This window comes from Chelonia mydas, chromosome 11, assembly GCF_015237465.2.
Source record: "Chelonia mydas isolate rCheMyd1 chromosome 11, rCheMyd1.pri.v2, whole genome shotgun sequence".
Classification (NCBI taxonomy): Eukaryota; Metazoa; Chordata; order Testudines; family Cheloniidae; genus Chelonia; species Chelonia mydas.
The window spans coordinates 30,467,835-30,484,612 of NC_051251.2; the positions used below are offsets into that span (position 1 = coordinate 30,467,835).

A 16,778-nucleotide genomic window follows, 5' to 3' on the forward strand; every position below is an offset into this window, starting at 1 on the left:
AGGTTCTCCCCCCACCCCCGCTCTCCTGCTGGTAATAGCTCATGTTTCCTGATCACTCTTGTTACAGTCTGTATGGTAACACCCATTGTTTCATGTTCTCTGTATATAAAATCTCCCCACTATATTTCCCACTGAATGCATCTGATGAAGTGAGCTGTAGCTCACGAAAGCTTATGCTCTAATAAATTTGTTAGTCTCTAAGGTGCCACAAGTCCTCCTTTTCTTTTTACATTTCTTTCTGACACTGCAGCATAGCCACAACACATCTGCAGTGACATTTTTTCATTGTGACATTTTAGCATGGTTTCCACAAACTGGCACTGACAATGTTTAGTTTCATTTTAACGCTGTGCTTTTACTTACACTGACACTGTAGTAAGATTGTTGTGACAAGTTGAAGGCTGATACAAAAGAAGTGGGAAACAACATAATTATAAAACAACAACAAAAAGTAATACTAATTCCTTCCTCTCAACCTCTTTTCTTCATTGTGTGGATAAATTCCTTGCGGTTTATGAAGTTCTTAGATGTTAGTGCTGGGAGATCTGTAAGTACCTCAATAGATAGAAATTCTGAATTAATGCTTCCATAATATGCTTTATCTCCCTTTTGCCTGGCTGTTGCAGCTTATTTATTGTACAACTGCTTTAGCTTCAGTATCTTACTTGGTAGTAAAACTGGTTAGAGATGGAAAAATAGTTTTAGGATTTGTAAAAAAAAATTTTTTTCAAAACTCTGTGGTCCTTCCTATTTTGCTGTTTATTCCATGTGTTTATTACTTTGCGTAAAAAATCACTGTGCATTGTTTCCTAATTTTTTACTATGACATTTTTAACCGTGTGACCCATTTACATGGTTCCAGCCTCCCTAATTCCCTTAATCTTTCCTTATCTGAGAATAAACTCAGCCTTCTTAAATTCCTTAAGTTTTTTCCTCATAACATACAGTGCAGATTTAAAATCTTAAATTATCGTAAGTGGCTTTTGCTATGCTCTCTCCAGAGCAATATTTACTAGGGGTGGTGATGAATATAGTATTTATTTATGAGTGGATAGTAGTTCCCTAGCTATCAGTTAGCAAAACCAAAATTCGGACACTGATAGGCACTGTGAGTAATGGAATTGAAATGCCTCTGTGGAGGTTGCTGAGTAGTGGGAGGAAGAGATCAAGCTCTTGGGGTTTAGGGTTGAGCTAAAGAGAAGAAGCAGGGCCATATTTAAATTTGCAGACATCATCTAGCTACAATCATTACTAATAACTTGAGATTTTTATCAAACTTCAGAATCTGTTACAAAGATGAATTTGTCAGAATAGCTGGATCTGTGAACAGACCAAGTTCAAAACCAAGAAATTATCCCTTTCCTAACACTTTCTATGGAATGGTGATTAGAACTGTTTATCTCTTTACCTGAATTCTTTGAGGTCTAAAGGATTCTTTCTTCTATTGCAAAAGCATACGCTTAGATGCATATTATATCCCTCTGCTATGGGATGTGCATCCCACACCAGCCCTGATAGGGTTAACACAATTAGGTCACTTGGCATCACCTGCTAGATGGAGGGCTGGGGTTAACTAGGGTGAAGCCCAGCTGGGGAGAGGCTGGGACAGCACTGTAAAGCCAGGAAGCTGAGAGTGAAAAAGCTTCAGGGGAAGGAGTCTGCAATCCCTTCCTGAAAGGAGGGAGAGAGTCAAGAACACAGAGGAAGTCCAGGGGGAGAGTAAATCCTGGGATCTTACCCTGAAGTAAGGAGTCTGGCAGGAGCCTAGGAGGGGTGAACTAGCCATAAGGAATAAAGTTGTAAATGCATTCACAGTGACCTCATGGGTCAAGGAATTCCACAGGTTGACCCAATTTTTTTTGTTTAAAGATGGATGACAATGACCACAATTGCATATGTAAATCATGTAATTGTGCATGCAGGTGACTGACCATATGTCATTTGTATGCCCAGTTCTCCAGAGTCTGTATGCAATTCTGCTAAGTGTTCATGTAAATTAGACACGCAGTTACACATGCATTTTGCATATGCAGCTGTGCTACGGAACTTTTATAAAAATCATTCAGAGAGAGGGAGAGCATTGTCAAGATATGGCCCTTCCTAGGCTCGGAGCGATGCAGGATTCTTGGATGCTCCAAGTGTGATAGCTGTCAGGTAAATGGCTTGTAATGGACTATAGTTTCCTTGATCTAATGGTAAAGAATCAACAAGAAGACCTAAAAATTACCCTTTTCTGATTTCCATTCTTGCTTCTCCCCACTCAGTTTGTTCAACTCCACACTGGGTTTAGTTGCCTCTTTGCTTGAATACCTGCCTCTTGCAGCTAGAACCAATCCTGATGGCAAAGCTAGCTAGTGAATATGTTGGCAGAAGACTTCATGTGCATGATTGCATAGGCAGCTTTTGGTGGGTGAATGGTGCTAGGTCTGCTCTTGAAGCTAGGGGCATGATTTCCAGCTCAGGTACGTGTACTTGTGGTAGCAGCAGTTGTACTCGTGGGGTTGAGGTGAGTTTTTTGGCAAAAGTTTAATACTCTCTTGGGCCCAAATGGTAACCTTCTGCAGAATTGCTCAGATATTGGGATTGGTGGGAGGTTGACTGTACCGAGTTTCCCACAGATGTTTGCATAATGTGGGAGCAGATAGGAAGGATGAGACATTGAACACAATTCCGTAGCTCCTTTGGGAAAGGGAATCCCTAGTCCTATGAAGTGTTGGCCACTGCATGCTGCTTTCCTGCCTCACCTTCGTAGCATTTCGTAGCTCTATAAAATCTTGGAGTCAAAGGCACAAACCCTTAGTGAGTGTTGCTTGAAGTAGCGTTAAATTAGCTATGGATAGTCTCCAGCTCTAGGGGGAGGAATGTATGAGGAGGGGCTGCTTTCCCATACAGACTCGAGCTCAGGGATTCTCACAACAAAACTTTTGGTGGCCTCAGAGTGCAGCCACCAATTCTCACTGACACTTTTTCCTAAAATACTTCATTAACTTTAGGAAAAACAATTGAATATGTACAGAGACACAGCCAAATCATTGTAATTTATATTTGTAGGGTTTTTTGGCAGACTCAATAATAAAAATAATGCTGCCTCCCCCTTTGGGAGTGATATTTGTATATTTGTTAATATCACAGCACACTTAGTAGCTACCTGGGAGGCTAGGAAGGGTGATATTAACAAACATACAAGTATCACTTTTCACAGATAGCTAGTAAGTCTGTTGTGAAAAGTGATACTTGCGTGTTTGTTAATATCACTTTTCTCAGCAAACCCTAGGACCGATTAAGCCCTGCATGGGAGAGCTGAAGAGGGAGGCAGCAGGGGCCAGAGGTAATGGTGGGTTGGATGTGGGGCTGTGGGAGGCAGCGGGGCTCTGGGGCAATGAGGGGCATGGATGCGAGGTCAGGAAGGCAGTAGGATCTGTGTGTGTGTGTTTGTGTGTAGGGCCGTGGGAGGCAGAGGGGGCCAGGAGCAACGGCGATGGGTCTCACTGTCGCATGGCCAGAGCCTGGAGCTGGATACCGGAGCCTGGGGCTGTGTGGCTGGAGCCAGGAGTCAGTGCCTGGGGCTGTGACTGGAGCCAGCACTCGCTGCTGCGTGGCCAGGGCCAGGGGTCAGCACCTGGGGCAAGCCCCTGCCACCGCGTGGCCAGAGCCTGGGAACAGAGCTGTGGGTTGGTGCCTGCTGCTGTGCAGTTGGGGCAGAGGATCAGCGCCAGGCGCTGGGGCTGCGTGGCTGGAGCCTAGGGCCAGCACCCACCACCCATAGCCGGAACTGGGGACCAGAGGCCGACTGGAGCTCCGGAGCGGGGGGTCAGCAGTTGGAGCTTGCTGCCGTGCAGCTGAGGCTGGGGGTTGTCAGTGCCTGGGGCCAGTGCCTGCCACTGTGCAGCCAGAGCTCAGGGCCTGCTGCCACACAGCTGGAACCAGGGGCTGGAGGCTGAAGCCCCACAGCAGGAGGCCATGGCCACGTGGCTGTAGCCGGGGGGTGGGGTTAGTACCTACTGCCCCATGGTTGGAGCCTGGTGCCGCATGACCATATTAACATACCATTTTAAAAAAGAAACTTATCCCACTATTAGCTGAACAGGGTTTCTTTCAATGGTCTGAAATGGATCAGAACAAAAGCAGCAGATATCAGACCAAATGACTGACTTTGACAGCACTAGTATATTCTGTGTTGAGAGCACTATTCCTGGCAATCTTAACTCCTCTAGTGTTCAGACAAAAACCAGCCACAAACAGAAATTTCTACACCCCTACTGGCTGAAGCTTAGTACAGATGAAAATGAAACTACATGTATGTTGTGGATACTTCATGGGAGAATTTTTTTACTGGGAATGGCACACACTCAAAGATCAACAGAGTCATGGAGAATATAACAGTTCATGCTAAGGGAATGAAAACTGCATTTGTCCAAACTACAGAAAGGCCATTATCGATCAAGTGGCGTTGTTAATTTTAAAATTTGTTTATTGATGGCTACAAAATAACTTCCCAGGCACCCCAATATGAGTGTTTAGGGTAGGGATTTTCAAAATCAGTGTTAGCTTTATTGCTTTCACTGGAGCAAAGATAAACTAATGCTGAGTGTTTTGAAAGTCTAACCCATAGTGTGTGACCAAAAATGCCATACCATTGAGATGCAGTGCAGTTGTAGCCATGTCGGTCCCAGGGTATTTGAGAGACAAGGTGGGATACCATTGATCAATTACTCTGTGATAAGCAGGCCATATACTCCACTGAAACTGTACCTAATAGGATGCTGGACTTTTTGGTGAGAGCAATTAGAAGCCAAATTGATTAAAAGATGTTGGCTTTTCCTGGTATCATCCTTCTGGGTGAAAGCATAGAGAGAAGATTGGAAAGACAACTTAGAATGTTTGGCAGATTGACCCACAGATGGTTGTCCCAAGTACTTCTTACGTGGCTGTCATTCAAATCTCTTCTGAGGCAGGTCAGATTTTTGCTGAAGTTTGACACCCAAAACAATGAATACTTCCAAAATAGGGCCGTAGGAAGCAACAGGGCTAATGAAGTCATAAGTAGTACAGGGCACGGTGCTAGTGGATGTCTATTAAGGGCAAATGCCATAGTAATAAATTCCCACTTCGCTGCCCATAGGTTAACTGTTGTGAGTTCTTAGGCAGCTGACTCAGTTCCTTATTTGAACGAACACACTAAATTACGGTGACGGGTCTAATCTATTATTTTTAAATCATCTCCCAAATGTTGTGATAAACTGAAAGATATTCAGCATTTAATATGGATTATCCCTGAAAGCAAAGGAAGTTGATGTTACGATTTTCCTTAGCTTTGTACAGTACAACTCAAACTGTATTTAAAACTCTAGGCTTGTGCTTTCTTTAACACAGAGACTCATGTCAAAACCAATGGCTTTGCACAAACACTGTCCCAAGTAAATAATCTAGGAATAACCATGTGTTTATGAATGTCTTGCCATTTGTCACAGAACTATACTTGTATTTCTCAGGCATCCTCTTGATATGGCAATTGTATAGGTGTCAAAAAGCACTGCATGTCATCTCTAGAGCAAATTAAACATGGAAGCGATTATCTTGAGGTTGGAAGAGCTGTCAAACTTAGATGGGGAGGTCAGTATTTAGCTGAAGATTGATGGAAGCAAAGACAGCTGATTTTCAAAGATGTAAAGAAAGAGAACTTCTAATCCACTGAGATTCAATTATATCATTAATAAAGTTTATATGTTAAAACGTACAACAAAGCAGTTTTGTGTAACTTAAACGGGTCCTTATACTGGACTATCATTTGACATTACAGTAACGAAGATCATAAAACTGTGAAAACAGATAATGTTCTTTCTGAAATAATATAATTACCCATCCTTGGCTTTAAGCAGAAAAACCGAAGAACAAGCCCTGTATGGCAGCTCCTCTTTATTTCACAAAATGTACTTTGCCCCAGTGAATGATGCATGCTATAGTGAGCACAAAACTGTTACTGTGCCCTGTATAGCATAGGTCTGTACAGAAAACAAAACACATGAAGCTCTTTCTTCTGGAAATCAAGAAAAGGATCAGTGCTTCTGAAGCATGGGATTTTAATATAATTGCAGTGTAATTTCAGTAAATTCAGTAAAGCTGATTTTTTTGACCGTTCAGCCCATATGAGTATAAAAATTCTACTGGACTCCATCACTGTCTCTCAGAATTACTTAATCTAAGTGTTCTCCCCAGATGATAAAATTTGAAAAATCACTAAGTATATGAAAACTCGGTTTACTCAAATGTTTCAAGTCTGGACATTTCAAGATCTGGTCCAAAAAGCAGAGCTCACCATTGATTGCTAAATTATTCAGCTAGTAAATAGCTTAATGGAGAACTTTGAACAGATAAAAAGAACATCACAGGAACAAAAGGCTTGTATTAATGAAAGGGATAGGGGAAAAAAGAGAGACTGCTTTGAATCATTGATGCTGGTCACATACCAAGCCTGTATTTTAATTGTATGTTTTATTTTTAATAATAAAAAATAATTATTCACTCCAGTACAATACAGCAGGTTCACCCAGATCAGAAGCGCAAGGCTTAATAAAGAAAATCAGTACAATGCAGTTAAAAAAAAGCAAAATTGCTTTTTCCTCCCAATAAATTTGGTCCTAAATGTGTTGATTTGTCCACAAATCTTTACATTACAAAATGTGCCAGATAATAGCGCTTTAAATCTGATATGAAACTTAATATTTTCTTTTAGTAAATATATTTAGCTGTTGGACACTTTCTGCCTGCCTGCCTTGTGCACCCTAGAGCATTCAATTCAATAATCCTGCCTGTTTCTAGAAGAAAGAAAAAATGGGGACAAATGTGGCATGGTGTGGCATATGCTAGAGATGGCTGTAAGCTCTTTGGGGCAGAAGCCATGTCTTTCTTTTTAGTGCTCAGTGTTTATCTGTAGAGCTGTAGAAATAAGATGCTTATAGAGAAACATGAACTGTATAAAATTTGCCTTACATGGTTTTATTTTCAAAACTCAAACCAGGTGCCCAGTTCACTCAAAAGGCTCATGAATATTGATTGCCTGCCTGCCTGCCTACCTGTCTATCTGTCTAGGCATTGCTACAGCTCTTTTCACTATAGTATCTAAACACTGACTGCAAACCATCCAGAAAGAGGTTTTGCTTTGAAATCATGCCAAATTCAGTGAAGTATGATTTCAATATGAAATATGGCAAAATATGGCAGTTTCGAGTATGTTTTGTGGTGAGATTTTGAATTTGTTTGAACCCAGAATGCTAAGTTAGATTTGGAGAAGGATTGAAATTACATTGAAAAGAATACAAGAAACTCAAGGCCCCTGCCAAAGTGACACTACCAAGTGATAGAGCTTCAATTAATGTACTAGCCTGCTGGATTCCTGGTGCAAATTTGTCCCTGACGTAGCCCTGTTAGTCAGTGGAGTCATACCAGCGTCTTATCTGGCCCCCAGTATACAAACTCTGATGTGGGTCAGAGAAGTTTAGCCTTACATGCACCCTGCCTAGTTCAAGCCATTGCTATTAGAATTACCTTTTGAACAGTATATTTCCTACCCCAGTTGAAAAGTGTTTTGTGTTAATGGTGAGATCTTAACTGGGATGTTCAGTTTTAGGGTTTTTTCCTAAATATTATATATGCCCAGCAACGGAGCAAGAATCAGGTATTGTAGATCGGGGTAATGCATATTCAATATATTGTGGATACAGTGTGTATTTATAGATACACAGCTCAGTGCAGCAGCTACATATTTCCAGCCCTGTTGAAATCCTTGTAAACACATTCTGTATCCATTAAAGTAGTTTTTGTCAGAAAAAGATAACCGAGAATGAAAGTTACTTTAGCAAACCCCTTACTTATGGGGTGAGAAACTCAGACTTAGTGTAGCCTTCAGGTTATTGTATATAGTGGGCCAGATCCTGGGACTTGCTGAGTACCTGCCCAACTCTTGCACCTGTACCACCTATCAAGGTCAGTGGGACTTGTAGGTTCTGAGAAGATGCTTAGCATCATTTAGGCTTTGGCATAGTTTATATAGTACACAGTTAAGGTGCTTTGTTGCTTGAATGTTTTTTGTTCAGTTTTAGAAACTACACCTGCTTCTGCAGTGTTCCTCCCACTGAGTGGAGTCATTGTACTTAGGTAATCAAAAAGGATTGAAATCCAGTGGAAAAAGTTGACTTTCAAGATATAAAAAAAAAATCCTGATGAAATAAACTTAAAATTAGTCATAGCCTTAAATTGTGCTTTTTTGTAATTGACAAGTCCACTCCTGAGATCATCCAGGGAAAAGCAGTTCATCCCAAGCACTAACTTCTATTGCCATATTATTGATGGGAAGTCACATTAGTGACTGGTGGAAGGGTCTTTCCCAGCGAAGAACAAGAAAGTGACTAAAGAGAATTTGAAGATCTAGCTCCTCAGCTTTCCTCTAATCAAATAATTGGAAATCATACTGATCAGGGTCCAGCCGTGGTGCTACAAGACTTTAAAAATGAACAGCCCTCCTTTGATCATCGCTCAAGTCTGGTCAGGAGAGTTGGCTTCAGGCCTGGTGCCTTCCCTGCAAGTCTATAGTATACATCACAGTATAAAGCAGGGCAGATTCTATTTGCATGCATGCTCTGCACCATGGTAGGCCCTGCAGCTTTTATCTGCTGTGCTGGGTTTTTTCTGTTGGCTTCTGTTACAAGCAGACCTTTCTGCTGAATAAGTGCTTCCTGTGGAGCCAGGATTTACAACCTTCTAGGTCTCAGGCAGTCTAGAAGGCCCTTCATATTTTCTGTTTGGAGAGGCTTGAATGAATCAAGACTGATTTGTGACCTCAAAACAAAACACCAGAGTAAAGTGGGATGTCTCCAGAAGAGTTGAAAGCCTTTGCCATGCAATCGCCTTTTAAATAACTTTCCTCCTGCTACCTTCCTGGCATGGGGTTGGAACAATTGCTGCAAGGCAGGAGACAGTTAATCCCACAGAGACTGTTTATGGCTCAGAAGCCCAGTCTGAGTTACGGAGCATTCCCTCAATCCCATGGATGTCACCAGGGTGGAAGTTGCATTAGTCTCCAGTGGACCAGCTCACATATCCCCCTGCATTGTGGCGTGGTTTAATTATTCCTTCCCCATCTCTGATAAATAGATGTCTAGCTTTGAGTATCTTCAGTGATAGAGAGCCCATAACATCTCCTGATATCTGGTTCAATTGTTTAGCTGGTCTTAAGCCCACTACTCCTTGGGCATTATTTTGGTTTCTTTGACTAAGTTACTGTTCTTTTTTAAAAAAAAAATCTTTGTCATTTTACCCTTTTACTGTTCACACACTTGGCGTAACATTTTTTTTAAAAAATAGTTGAGGACTGATTGCGCTGCATCGTTTCAGCTGTGTTAGACTGAGAAGTTTGGGGGAGGGAAAGCAGAGGCCTCAAAGCCATTGATCCTATTTTTATAACTTTGCCCTTTTAGCTTGGAACAGATGACTTGCAAGGTGGCTCAGAATTGCACAGACAGAATCAGAAGGACCGAACTTTACATAAACCATTTATACTAAATGTTTGGTGTGCTGGCAACATAAATCAACAACAATATCCATTACAAATTCATCCCTTTATCAGTATTATCTTGAGATAACTGATCCCAACATGCGGGAATGAACCATACCTCTATAAGTCTAGCCCTTTGTAAATTAATTATTCAGGGCACACAGAGCCTGCCCCTGCAATGTAGAGTAATTCTTCCCAGCGAACATCCAGGATTTTAACTTCAGTGGCAATAATAAATAGAAAAAAGTCTCAGGTGATGCCACTATTTTAAAGTAATTAATCATCTTCCCCTCAGTGCCCCCTCACTCCCCTTTTTGGTTCTTTTTAACACGGGATTTTCAGTAATAAATCTTTAATGATATATGTTAAAAGCCATTCATTAATTTAATCTTGGTCTGCCTGCTTCTTTTTTTTATGCTTTTTACGCTGAACATTATTAATTTTGAACTGGAAAAGTACCTAAAATAAATGTCTGTTTATAGAAAACTGATGGCTTCGTGCAGGGATCTCTGAAAGATCATTTCTTGGTTTTTGAATGTCATGTAGTGCATGTGCTAATAGAAATGGTTAATTAATACCAGTGGGGCTGTCAAGAGTAAACATTCTGGAGATGCTGTATTGCTGCAGTACCAGAATCAGAAGATGCCTTACAAAAAATGATTTGTACCTAAATTTGAGATGACTGAATGCTAATTTTGTTTCATACCACGTCTCGCATAGAAATCATTACTTGGACAATAATGTTAGATGTTATGAATGCCCATGTGCTAAGCAAAGTTGCATTTTCTGCTGTTAAAATAGCAGGTTAATGCTCTGACCTAGAAGAGACAATGTATCTTTAAATAATTCTTGTTAGACCTGACCAGCCATCATGTATATTCAATGTGACAGGGACAGATGTGACAGATCGGTTCTGACACACTTCCATACCACAAGTCAGTGGCTTGAGGTGACTCATGTCCTTCCTCTCATTCTGTCCCCTGCTGCAGGACAACACAACGATGCACGAATGAACCTTGCCATCGCCCTCACTGCTGCCAGGTATGGTGCTGCCACAGCCAATTACACTGAAGTGGTGCACTTGCTGAAGAAGACAGATCCAAAGAGCGGGAAGGAATGTGTCTGTGGCGCACGATGCAAGGATGTTCTTACAGGTATGAGGATTGCAATCTAATTCTAGGAGATATTTATAGAGTCTTGCCTAACTTTACCTAATAACTTTTATCGGTTATGGGCCTCTAATTTAAGCCGTATTTCAACGTAGAGAGAGAAATCGTCAGATATTTGCATTCTGCAGCACATCATTCACTGGATAAAATCTACTGGGGAAATTATTCAGTTTTATCAGTTTTTGATTAATAGAATAAAACACAACTATTTAGGAAAACAGAATGTGTTCATTAAAGAAACACAGAATTAATAGAATTAAAAAAAAAAGGATGGGGACATCTTAGATTTGGAAATATCAATTAACTGACAAAGATGGGGTATTTCCAAAGTGCAGTGTCATGTTATTAATGTCAATCATCTTTAACTTCTGTCAGGTTTCTGTCCAAATCCGTATGCTTTGGCAGCGTAGACTAGGCTTTTACATTCAAAGCCTTCTGTCAAGCAAAGCTGACATTGTAAAATGCGGTGTGCCACACAGCAATAATACCTTTTGCTAAATTCAAGGTTTGAGACACAAATGGCACCAGTTTTTCAATGATCTGTTTGTCAATACAGTTCTTAACAAAATAAAGGTGGGGAAAAAAGTCCAGCACACTCAATTGTATTTGTAAAGGCTCTTTTGATGGGTATCATTCCTTGTTTCATATTTGACATTAATTTTAAAAAAAGAAATATTTAACTCTTTAATTCCAGCTGTTCGGGTCCTCTAGAGTGACACAATATACTTTACAATAGGTTAAGTTCATAGATAAATTAATAATCCAGAGCGTCAGTGAGCAGGGAAACAAATGGGGTATCCGATTGATGCTGTGTTCTTTCACAGGGCAGGAATTTGATGTCAAAGCCAAATGTGTTATCAATGCTACAGGACCTTTCACAGACTCTGTGCGCAAAATGGATGATCAGGAAGTATCAAACATCTGTCAGCCAAGTGCAGGCGTGCATATTGTGATGCCTGGTTATTACAGGTAACGATATTCAAAGCTTAGCCCATTTGTAACCATCTCTACTTGTGTCTATAATGAGTAAGGTGGTAGAGATACATTTGCAGCTTTTATGGTACTGCTTGAATGCACCGGATTCTGGCACTGTGCCTATTAGGAAAACAATTTTATCCTACTCAAAACAACCAAATAGTATACTACTTAATCAAGACTTACTAAGGCAAATTCCCACTGAAACGGAAGTATTGACTGCAGATTTGGGGGGTGTGGTTTGTTTGTTTTTTAAGTGGATTCTAGAGCTGACTTCACTGTGATTTTAGGGGCAAGTGATATATAAAACCTCTTATGGACATTAGGTTTGATGATGTTAGTTTGCATCTTTCATATAGAAAATTCCACTCTTGAGTTTGTGTAGCATTAAAGACTCTGCAGTGGCTGGAACTGCCAATAAATTGCCCTTCTCAGAGTGTAGTTTTAACATGGCTGGTTTCAGTTTATACAAATACAGTGTGCATTTAAAACCATAAATTAACCAGCACACCAGTAGGGCAGGAACCTCGGGGTTCCTGGTCTGTTGCTTGAGAGGGCAAAGTAGCAATATGACAAAGTTTTATTTGGGAAGTATTGGGGAATTGATTGGAGGGAATGGGGACAGCAAGGTAGTCCCTCTTGGGAAGGAATCATAAGGAGTCCAGTGTGGGAATCTGAGGTGGGAAGGAATCTTTAGTGGATGTGAGCTATATCTAGGAGCCAATGCTCTGCTGCTGTAAATGGAATCAGCTCCCCTGAAGTCAGAGGAGAAGTTCCCATTTACACCAGCAGATAATTTGCCCTTACTCCTAATTCACCTGTGGATTTTGCTGCTGCTGTTTTGGGGACACCAGTCCTGTAAAATTGAGCTATTTTTATCTACATTGAGAATTCTCTCTCCCACTTCTGGAACTGCTGCCTCAGTCCAGTGAATCCTGGAACCATCTAGAAAACAGTGACTCTTGGAACTGAGATATAAGCATTTGGTACCAAGGAATGTACTTCCAATCACTCCTAGTTCCTTTCGTACCATGGTACTTAGCAAGGCTCAGTACTACTGCTCATTTGAATTACTTAGCAGTATGAGACTTATAAAATGAGGCTCATATTTCCCACGCATCTGAAGTCATGCACATTATAGAAATCCAGCTATTCATTAATCAGATAACAGGGCCAGGATGAGTTTGATATTGTGCATTTCTGTATTGCCTTCCATCTGAGCACTGTAAACCACTTGAGTTTGATTTGGTGAAGTTGACACACACGTTCAATGACAGATTCAGCATTAGAGCCCAGATCTCCTCACTCCAAGTTGTGTGCAGTAACTACAAGGTCCTCTTTCTTTTCTCTGTGTAAGTGCAAAAGTGTTTGTAGAGGATGCTTTCTAATGTCATATGAGGAGCATGTGTATGAAGTCAGCTGCCTTTCTTGTTCTTTGAGAAGAGGGCCTGGGAGCAGAAGTTTTTAAAAAAATAATTTTTAATGTTAAGTTTTGTGTTCGGCAAGGATACAGTCTGTTTATTACATAATAAACAGAGTGGTTTGAATCTGTGAAATTTAGAGAGTTTCTTTATTCAACTTTGTTCCTCAGCGTATGTCAGTGTGGGCATTTCTTTCCTTGTAAAATAGTGTCTACCCACACATACCCCCTCCACAATACCACTGATTAGTTAAAACTACACTGATTTCACTTTAAGAAGGCCAAGGAACAGTCTTCATAAGAGAAAAATATTAATAACATTTAATCTTAATTGTACACATAAATTAGCAGCAATTCTCTACTCTGAGTGCCAATTGAATGCTGCTTAATGAAAAAGATGTCATTTCATTGCAACCACTTTCCTCACTGGTAACCTCCTTTTATAAAAATTTTGGTGTAGTCTTGTAGTAATCAGGTAAAGGCCTTTTATGTTTAAATGTAGATAAGGTTTGATTAATTTAATGTTAACACAATGCAGTTATTTCCTAGTGGATTATTACATTTTGATACTCTTCATTAATAGTCTCTGTATTCCTCCTCTCATTAATTCTATTCTTAGTACACATGTCCTTACACAAGTAACTACAGTACATCTCTCTCGCACTCTCCCTTATGTAAGTGTATCATATGTAAGCATCACTGTTTTTTCTGTTGCTGTTGTCTCTGGAGATGGAGACAGGATTTAAACTACGTGTGTCGTGTGGGCCATAGCCACCTTCTGTCTGGAACTGTCTGTTTTCTTATATATTCATAGAATCCTAGACTTTAAGGTCAGAAGGGACCATTATGATAGTCTATTTTTAAGTTTTCTTACAAATTCAAACTATAATTTTCTTTTTTTGTCACAGATGTCCTCCCAACCCCCCAAAAGGCCATTAGTTATTCCCAGCTGCCACCTAATACCATTTTAACTTAAGTTTAGCATATATTAAACCCAAGCACCACTAAACTTATTAAAATTCATATAGTCATGCTGTTTTTGTTTAATTGCATTTATACTATTTTACTCCACTGCCTCAACGGGAAGTCTGTTCCATTTATCTGTTCGTTCCACTGTATTTATAATATACCATCTTCTTAAATTATTACAGGTATTGCCTCTTGACTTGAAACCTAATCCCCCTACAGTCTGGAGAGAATAGATAGTTCTGGTTTGTCCAGGGACCTCAAATAAATCACTAAACTTTATTTTGTAACCTTTAGCTAGTTTTAATTTCTTCATATTTTGGTGGTCTTCTCTTAAGACTAAATAACCCCAGTTTTGTTCATATGAAAACCCCTCTATTTCAGTTAACATTGGGTTCCATATATGCTTACTCTCCAACTTAACTGTTTTGTTCTCTGCATAAAGTAACCAAAACTCAGCACTATACTCCAGATGTGGTCCAATCGTTGAATCAAGAATGATTTTGGGCAAGTTCTATGGCCTGTGTTGTACAGGAGATCAGATTAGATATTCACAGTTGTTCCATCTGGCCTTGAAATGTATGAATTGCTTTATAAAGACACTGCCAGATATTCTTAGATTTAGAGGCCCTTGTTGAAACAGGGAAATATCTTAATAGTCTTTTTTACTTCAGCTGCACAATGGATCAGGTATTTAAATATTATTTCTATTGACAAACCCAGACCCATTTCACACCCTGCTGTACTATGCTACTGCTATTTAAACTTTACTTAATTTTTGCATTTTATACCTAAATACATTATTTTATGCTTACATGTTAAATTTAAGTCACCTGTTTGCGCATTTGCTTAATCAAGATTTTCTTGTCAAACGTCAGCATTATTATTTATTTTGTTTGTATTATGATAGTAACCGCAGCTTGTTAAATACTGTCCACTCAGATAGAAAGACCCAGTTGCTGCTTTGAAGAGTGTAACGTTTAAGAAGGCAAGCAACATAAAAGGTGTTGGAATGGGATAAAATAAATGCAGTATTTTAAACAATAAATACGAACTGTTTCCATCTGCCCCTCCACCTAGCCATCAGCCAAATGGGTTTTTTTGCAGGCATTTTGGTCTTGGGGGATCTGAAGTAAGAGAAGGTGGTGGTATGAATTGTTTTAAAAAGAATGTTCCATGCACAGAGGGAAGCATGGAAGATGGCTACAAGAGAAGCCGTCAAATGGGGCAGGTCAAGGCTGGCATAATTGAAAACGTGTATTGAAGGTGGGGCTGTGAGATAGAAGTGAATAAACAGATTGGAGATGGGTTATGAAAATTCTTGATGCTTGAACTTCATGTGGTGGAGAAGAGAGTATAAGGATTCAAAGAAGATTCTGCATGTCTGAGTCTTTCCCACTCCCTCTGTTGCTCTTCATTCTCCAATTCCTGTCCATCAGCTCAACAGTGATGATGGAGCAAATGAAGTCTTTCTACTATTATCTATACTGCACCAGCTTCATTCATCTTTAATCATTTTGTTCTGTCATTCTTCATTGCGTGTATCCAATGCATCCTCCATTTTCCTCTCTTTCTAGTTCCTTGCACTCTGATGTGTATCACCACATATGGTATTCTTTCTGGGTCCATTCTTGACTTGTATCCAAATCACTCTGTCTTTCTTGAATCTGTTACTATCATCTGCAAATGCAATGATCTAACTCATGAATTCAAATTTTTAAAGAGTATTGGTTCCAGTTTCCACAAAGGGTACATACCTTGTAACCCAAACTCTGTGCTAGTTACCTTATTTCTAACCTGTTCTTTACCCATCTTAACAATATATTACCCAAACCACATGTACAAACTTAATTCATTAATCATCACCTGAAACGTCTTTGAAAGTTTTCTGAATATTCTGATACTGCATATTAAATCTCTAGATTCCCTTTCTCTAAATCAATAAGTTTTTTCATTTTAAAAATTAATCATTTGTCTGGATGTGATTTACCCTTCACAGATCCATATTGACTCACACCTATTAAACTGTACTTCTCCAAATGTATCCTTAAGCTGTCTATAAATATCTCAGTATAGATGCCAGATATGTAAGCTTGAAGGTATGTAATTTTCAGCTTTTTCTAGAGCCCCTCTTCCTAAATATTGAAAACTATTGTTTTCCAATATTTCCAGTAATCTGTGTAGCCGTCCTCAAAATAATTAACACTTCAGCTTGTGGCTGTCTAATGTTATGTATCTCCTATGGAGGTAACTCATGTCTAATCAGTTCTTTGTCTAGATTAATCTTAATTAAATAGTTCCTAAACCCTGTTTTGTTTCCTTCCATCTGCATCCTCCGTGGAGGTCTTTTCATGATCAGGTACAGATTCAGAAGGGAAAAAACAATTTAGTTCCTCTGTTTTCTTCAGAGTCAAGTCTTTACTTTGCCATCCCAATGAAAGCTTCTCACTCTTCCCTGGCTCTTGTTTTGGTTTCCATTATATTCAAAGAATCCTTGTAACCGTGCTAGCAAACGTCCAATCTTGGAAAGACATGCTATGTGATATTAGTTTTATTTATTATTCAAAGTTCTGGGAGCTGTGCAAGCAGTGGGACCGTTTGCTCTCTGCCTTGGCCTCTGATAAAGTCAATTATTGAGGCAGTTTCTCCTTGGGGAAACAGGCATTTGTGTTTGGGCTGAGATTCCTGGAAAACAGCC

At 39.8% G+C, this 16,778-nt stretch overlaps 1 protein-coding gene across 14 annotated transcripts in view; it reads left to right on the forward strand.

Annotated features, from left to right (window-relative positions):
• GPD2 (glycerol-3-phosphate dehydrogenase 2) overlaps window positions 1-16,778 on the forward strand; it is a 118,636-nt gene that overhangs the window by 75,078 nt on the left and 26,780 nt on the right. For all 14 annotated transcript variants that reach the window (XM_027819013.3, XM_043524797.1, XM_027819011.3 and 11 more), the window contains 2 exons: window positions 10,540-10,704; window positions 11,544-11,688. In XM_027819013.3, coding sequence (XP_027674814.1) covers window positions 10,540-10,704; window positions 11,544-11,688 — 310 coding nt within the window. The remainder of the gene's footprint in view (window positions 1-10,539; window positions 10,705-11,543; window positions 11,689-16,778) is intronic.